General features: G+C 47.4%; 1 protein-coding gene across 1 annotated transcript; it reads left to right on the top strand.

The window, feature by feature from the left end:
* Positions 1-3,594: 3,594 nt before the first annotated feature.
* LOC117042767 (zinc finger protein 135-like) lies at positions 3,595-5,868 on the top strand. Its single transcript, XM_033142409.1, has 2 exons — positions 3,595-4,817; positions 5,850-5,868. The coding sequence occupies exon 1, from the start codon at positions 3,711-3,713 to the stop codon at positions 4,782-4,784; it is 1,074 nt and encodes a 357-aa protein (XP_032998300.1). The 5' UTR covers positions 3,595-3,710; the 3' UTR covers positions 4,785-4,817; positions 5,850-5,868.
* Positions 5,869-7,425: the final 1,557 nt, after the last annotated feature.

Genomic DNA, 7,425 nt, shown 5'->3' with positions numbered 1-7,425 from the left:
TGTACAGGACAGAATGGATGGAGTGGCAGGGATCTGAACCTCCTCTCTCTGTCCCCACCCACTCAACTCACCGGGAGAATAGGAGGAGCCAGCTGATTTGGGAACAGAGCCTCCACAGGAGGGGTTTGCACGAGAGGGGGGAGGTCCTCAAGCCTGTTGGGGAAATGGCACCCAACATCCCCCTTGTGGTTCTGGTTCCCAAACATGCTCCAAGACCCTTGTCCAGTAAATGTGCACCCGTTATCCTGCAGCACAAGTCTTTCTGGATTCTGCATGTGGACGGGAGAGGAAAGAGTCATGAGGTGTAAGGGATCTCCGGCCCAGCCAGCTTCTGAATGTTATTCTGCCACCTGAATAGGAATATTCCCAAGGGCCTCCTTTTCCCCATAAGACAGGTGTTTCCCAACGGGTCATTTCCAGAAAGTGGTGGTGGGGGATGAGTGTTCAGACCCCGGGCTCTCACTTGTGGGGTGCCTCAGGGTTCCATCCTCTCCCCCGTGCTTTTTAACATCTACAGGAAGCCACTGGGAGAGATAATCGGGGGTGGGGGGTGGGGCTGGGTGTTCATCAGTATGCGGATGATACCCAGCTCTACTTCTCTTTTGAATCAGAAGCAGAGGGATGGAGAGTGGAAACAAGTAAACTCTGTGGCAAGAAAAATCCCTTCAGGCTTCCTTTGCTTCTGCCTCCCTCCCAGTAACCTGCAGCTTGTTTAAACTTCTGAGTTCTGCAAAATAGTTTCAAAGAGTCGGGATCTGTGATCCTAGAAATGACCTGAGCTGGGGCTCCCCACCTCCAGCACCATCTGAGGCTGAGGGAGGTCAGCTGAGTTCCAGGGATGGTGGGGGGGAGAAATGGATGGACCCTCCCCCAAGTGAGCAGAAAAGACAGAGTGGGGAAGAATAGGCAAGAAAGACTTGACTGGAGGAAGGAAGGGGAAGAGGACCAATGTGTTTTTGGGTGTCAGAAGAGGAAGAATATGGATAGCAGTCCTTTGCAGATTAAGCTCCACAGAGTTCGATTTGATCTTTTTTTAGGTCACTACTATGCGTACCATGCCAGCCTTAAGAAAGGATAGAGGAAGCAGACAGATTAATTTGGAATCACAAAAACATATTTTAAAACTATTGGGGACTGCTGCAGAGGGGATGCCCTATTTGAGCAGAAGCAGGGGCAGGAGAATATCTAGGGCAGAGGAATCCCTGCAACTTCTCTGAGGCTCCTTTTACTTTTCCTTCCCTCCCAAGGAACCTGCAGCTTCTTTTGCCTTCAGAGCTCCTCAGGAAGGATGAAAGAGGCTGATCCTGCAAACCTAGCGAGGATGGAAGGAGGAAGATGGACGGTTGACCTGGTCAGGCTGTCTCCCACAACCTCTGACTGTTCTCTCCCAGGACTCTCAGAGAGATCTGGTGAGTTCCAGGGAATGGAGATGGGGACCTGGGGAGATGTTTGGGGGGGGGGGTGAGGAAGCTCCCCTGGCAAGAAAATGAGGAAGGCTGCAGGGCCAGAGCTCTAGGTTGGCTGAGATAAAAGGTAGACAGAAATGGAAAAGTTTTTAAAGGCGATGTGAAGAAGATTCTTTTCCAGGCAGGACTCCTCCTTTCTTTAATAGTGGGGTTCAGAAGGAAGACACCCCACTTTTACCATGGAAACTGTGAGTGGGAGCTCTACACCTAAGGAGGGTTCCACAGCCTCCTTATGATCTACTTTCAGGTCACTACTATGCCTACCATGCCCTGAAGGCTGGAAGGAAGACCTTCTCCCTACTGCAAGGCCCATTTCCACCTGGCCTAGGGGGTGGAGCCCAGACTCACCTTGAACTGGCAAAACAGGCTCCTGGGCGGCCACTGGGACATTGCTGGGACAACTCTTGGGTTGGGAGCAAATACAGTTCTAGTTTTGGTTCCTCTGCTTTCTTTTTGTCAAGTTGGTGTTAGTTAAATGTTTAGGGACGCAGGTGGCGCTGTGGTCTAAACCACTGAGCCTCTTGGGCTTGCCGATCAGAAGGTCAGCGGTTTGAATCCACGCAACAGGCTGAGCTCCCATTGCTCTGTCCCAGCTCCTGCCAACCTAGCAGTTCAAAAGCACACCAGTGCAAGTAGATAGATACCGCTGTGGCGGGAAGGTAAAGGGCGTTTCTGTGTGCTCTGGTTTCCACCACGATGTCCCGTTGCACCAGAAGCCATTTAGCCATGCTGGCCACATGACCCGGAAAGCTGTCTGTGGACAAACACCAGCTCCCTCGACCCGAAAGCGAGATGAGTGCCACAACCCCATAGTCGCCTGGGACTGGATTCAACCGTCCAGGGGTTCTTTACCATAAATATTTAGTTGGTGTTGGTGGTTATTTTAATTTGGGTATAACTGTAAACCATTTATTACTGCTGTTGTTATTGTTATTGTTATTGTTGTTGGTTTGTTTGTTTGTTGCCTGTATAGGATATTCTGTTTTGTGTTTGATGTTTTGTTGTGTTTTCATATATGCTGTTAGTCGGACAGGGTGGCTGTGAGAACACAACCAGATTGGGGGATATAAATTTTATATATATGCCCCATTTGGGCTTCTGCAGGGACAAGAGAATATCTAAGGGAGATGAATCCCTGCAGCTTCTCTGAGGCTCCTTTTACTCCTTTTACTCCTCCTTCCAAGGAACCTGCAGCTTGTTTTGCCTTCTGAACTCCTCAGGAAGGATGAAAGAGGCTGATCCTGCAAACCTAGCAAGGATGGAAGGAGGAAGATGGACGGTTGACCTGGTCAGGCTGTCTCCCACAACCTTTGAATGTTCCCTCCCAGGACCATCTGGTGAGTTGCAGGGAATAGAGAGAGGGGATCTGGAGGGAAGTTGGGGGTGAGGAAGCTCCCCTGCAAGAAAACGAGGAAGGTTGCAGGGTCAGAGTTCTGGGCTGTGAGAGATAAAAAATAGAAAAGGAAAGGAATGTTTTTCAGTGTTGGCATGGGCGCAGGATTTTTGTTGGGGGGGGGGCAGGACTTTTGTTGGGGCAGAACCGGCGCAATTGGTCAATTAGTTAAGTATTTCTAATGTTTTACTTGATCTGGGATGCTTTTCAACATCTACATGCAGCTGCTGGGAGAGATCATCAGGGGGTTTTGGTCTGGGTGTTCATCTGTATGCAGATGATACCCAGCTCTACCTCTCTTTCAAATCAGAACCAGTGAAGGCTGTGAAGGTCCTGTGTGAGTGTCTGGAGGCAGTTGCAGGATAGATGGTGGTTAACAGTTTGAGGTTGAATCCTGATAAGACACAAGTACTGTTTTTGGGGGACAGAAGGTGGGCAGGTGTGGAGGACTCCCTTGTCCTGAATGGGGTAACTGTCAGTAGGATGGGATGGGGGGCCACAGGAACAAGGTCTTAGGGGGGCCATGGCTGGGAAAAGGTTGAAACTCTGTTCTACATCATGTTTCTGAATTTTAAGAGGTTAGGGCAAGCTGACACTTAGATTAGGAGAATTTTCTGTGGATGAAAATTAGTGATGCAAGCAGCTTCAAGTCAGAATTAAAAGTCCTGGGTGGATGAGGCCTTATAGAGACACAGCATTTACCAGTTTTCCTTTTTAATCCATTAGCAGATGTTTGGAAGATCCTGACTGAAGGCGAAACATCAGCAGTGCAACGTGAAAGAGTGGAGGAGCGGAAGGAGCAACGGAAACTGCGAGTTCAAGTTGGAAGCAACAGAAAAGAGGGGACCCAAATGCAGAAGGTGGGGAGGGAATCCACTGCTGCTCAGGTTAATGAGAATGAAATTCACACAGAGAAGTATGAATGTACTGTGTGTGGAAAGAGATTCTCTTTTCGCTCAACGTTTGCTTCACATCAAAGAGTGCACTCTGGTGAAAAACCATATAAATGCTGGGAGTGTGGGAAAAGCTTTAGTCGGAAAGACAACCTTATTGTGCATCAAAGAACTCATACAGGAGAGAAACCTTATAAATGCTGGGAGTGTGGAAAGAGCTTCAGACAGAGTAGTCAACTTACTTTGCATCAAAGTATTCATACAGGGGAGAAACCTCATAAATGCTTTGAGTGCGGAAAGACCTTCTCCCGGAGTGGCTCCCTTAATAAGCATCATACAACCCACACAGGGGAGAAACCGTATGGATGCTTAAAGCGTAGAAAGAGCTTCCATCAGAGGAGCACTCTCACTAAGCATAAAAGAACACATGCAAGTGAAAAACGTTACAAATGTTTGGACTGTGGCGAGAGCTTCAGGTACAATGACTCCCTTACAAAGCATCAAAGAATTCATACAGGGGAAAAACCTTATGCGTGTTTGGAGTGTGGAAAGCGCTTCAGTCGCAGAGACTCCCTTACTTTGCATGAAAGAAGTCACACAGGGGAGAAACCTTATAAATGTTTGGAATGTGGAAAAAGCTTCATTCGGAGTAGTCACCTCACTGTACATAAAATAACTCATACCGGTGCGAAACCTTATAAATGTTTCGAGTGCGACAAGAGCTTTAGTCATAGTGGTTCCCTAACTAAGCATCAAATAACTCATACAAGGGGAAAACCATATAAATGCTGTGAGTGTGGAAAAAGCTTCAGTAGGGAAATAGGCCTTACTGTGCATCAAAGAACTCATACAGGGGAGCAACCTTATAAATGCTTTGAGTGCGGAAAGAGCTTCAATTGGAGTAAATCACTTTCTCAGCATCAAAGAACTCATACAGGGGACGAATCTTATGAATGTTTGAAGTGTGGAAAGATCTTTCATCACAGTAGATCCCTTATTCGGCATCAAAGAACTCATAGGGAAACATCTTAGAAGGGGTTGGAGTGGGGAATGATCTTCAAGCACATCATGATCTCATAGAATCATAGAGGTGGAAGAGACCACAAGGGCCATCCAGTCCAACCTCCTGCCAAGCAGGAAACTGTTGTGAGACTTCCCGGGGGGGCATGTTGTTAGACTGACCCCCAGGCAGGAACAAAGCCTCTGTGCCTTCCTGGCTACTCGAGTCCAGGAAGTATTAGTAATATGTGATTGTTCCCAGCTTGAAAACAACACACACAAGCCAGTGAAGGCTAAAACCTACTTTATTGTAGATAAAGTGCAGAATATATCTCTGCGTAGCAAGCTCATAAATTCAGAGCTGTGCATAATACGTCTAGCATCCTTGAGCCGGAACAGAAAGTAAGGATACAACAGTAAATTACAATGACATCACATGTGTGGGAGGCTGGTATGGCCAGTGTGTTTCCCACAGAGTGAATACATGACTCATGGTCAGGTGACCTTGCTTCTTGCAGCTCGGTTTGTAATAATATCACAACAGAAACACCATCAAAGCATTCCTGACAGATGGCTGTCAAGCCTCCGCTTAAAGACCTCCAAAGAAGGAGACTCCACCACACTCCTTGGCAGCAAATTCCACTGTCAAACAGCTCTCACTGTCAGGAAGTTCTTCCTAATGTTTAGGTGGAATCTTCTTTCTTGTAGTTTGAATCCATTGCCCTGTGTCCGCTTCTCTGGAGCAGCAGAAAACAACCTTTCTCCCTCCTCTATATGACATCCTTTTATATATTTGAACATGGCTATCAAATCATTCCTTAACCTTCTCTTCTCCAGGCTAAACATACCCACTCCCTAAGCCGTTTCTCAAATGGCATCATTTCCAGGCCTTTGACCATTTTGGTTGCCCTCCTCTGGACATGTTCCAGCTGGTCAGTATCCTTCTTGAACTGTGGTGCCCAGAACTGGACACAGTATTCCAGGTGAGGTCTGACCAGAGCGGTATACAGTGGTACTATTACTTCCCTTGATCTAGATCCTATACTCCTATTGATGCCGCCCAGAATTGCATTGGCTTTTTTAGCTGCTGCATCCTACAGGAAGCAAACCAAAGATTGAGAGTTTGTTTTTAATTTTGCTTACCTCACTCATTTTAATCAAAGCTTTTGCTTGTTCTTCGGACTTTTGAGCCTAGTTTGCCTGCTAATGTCCACCGTTGAGTAACAGGGTTTTGTATTAGATTTCCTTGGTTTATTGGCTTCTCCTTGCACCATGGCATTCTGAACAAAGGAGGGCAAAGGGTGGGCTTGCATTAGATGAGGAAGAGCTGTTGTGTAGATGAGGCAAAATAAAAAAGAGACACAAGCAGTTTCAAGACGACCTTAAAGTCCAGTGTGGATAAGTTATTACAGTGGTGCCCCGCTAGACGAAAATAATTTGTTCTACGAATTTTTCCGTCTAGCGGTTTTTTCGTCTAGCGAAGTGGCAATGACAGCCGCGCTCCGCTAAACGAAAAAAAAGACGTTTTTTTTTCATCTTGCGAAGCAGCCCCATTGACTTTTTCGTCTTGCGGGGCAGCTTCCGCTAGACGAATGCCGTTCGTCTAGCGAGTTTTTCGTCTAGCGAGGCATTCGTCTAGCGGGGCACCACTGTATACAGTCAGGCATATCCACAGCCTTTTGTTGTTGTTCAGTCGTTCAGTCGTGTCCGACTCTTCGTGACCCCATGGACCAGAGCACGCCAGGCACGCCTATCCTTCACTGCCTCCCGCAGTTTGGCCAAGCTCATGTTAGTAGCTTCAAGAACACTGTCCAACCATCTCATCCTCTGTCGTCCCCTTCTCCTTGTGCCCTCCAGCCTTTTACCAGCTTTCTTTTTTTATTCAACAACAATTTTATTGTTTGTACCCTGCCCATCTAACTGGGTTCCCCCAGCCACTCTGGGCAGCTCCCAACATATATAAAAACATCTACCATTGAAAAGCTTCCCCATATAGGGCTGCCTTCTAAAGGTTATCAAGGTTACTCATCTCCTTGACATCTGGTAGGAGGGCATTCTCTGCCAGGTTCCCTGTAACTTCTCACATGGAGGGAACCGCCAGAATACCCTCGGTGCTGGACCTGTGGTCCTGCTGTTGCTTCAACCCTTATTGATGTAACAGAGTTCTTTGCTAATAATAATAATAATAATAATAATAATAATAATAATAATTTATTTGTACCCCGCCCATCTGGCTGGGTCCCTCCAGCCACTCTGCGCGGCCTACAACAGATATTAAAATACATCAAAATATCACAGGTTAAAAACTTCCCTAAACAGGGCTGCCTTCAGGTATTTTCTGAATGTCAGATAGTTATTTATCTCTTTGGCCTCTGCTGGGAGGGTGTTCCACAGGGCGGGCGCCACTACCGAGAAGGCCCTCTGCCTGGTTCCCTGTAGCTTTGCTTCTCGTAGTGAGGGAACCGCCAGAAGGCCCTCGGTGCTGGATCTCAGTGTCCGGGCTGAACGATGGGGGTGGAGACGCTCCTTTAGGTATACAGGACCGAGGCCGTTTAGGGCTTTAAAGGTCAACACCAACACTTTGAATTGTGTTTGGAAATGTGCTGGGAGCCAGTGTATCTCTCTCAGGACCGGTGTTATATGGTCCCAGCGGCCGCTCCCAGTCACCAGTCTA

The sequence above is a fragment of the Lacerta agilis genome, chromosome 2, assembly GCF_009819535.1.
Source record: "Lacerta agilis isolate rLacAgi1 chromosome 2, rLacAgi1.pri, whole genome shotgun sequence".
Lineage (NCBI taxonomy): Eukaryota > Metazoa > Chordata > Lepidosauria > Squamata > Lacertidae > Lacerta > Lacerta agilis.
This window is presented reverse-complemented; position numbering and strand designations above follow the sequence as displayed.

Coding starts and splice junctions, on each gene's coding strand:
- LOC117042767 (XM_033142409.1), top strand. CDS start 3,711: ATGCAGAAGGTGGGGAGGGAATCCACTGCTGCTCAGGTTAATGAGAAT.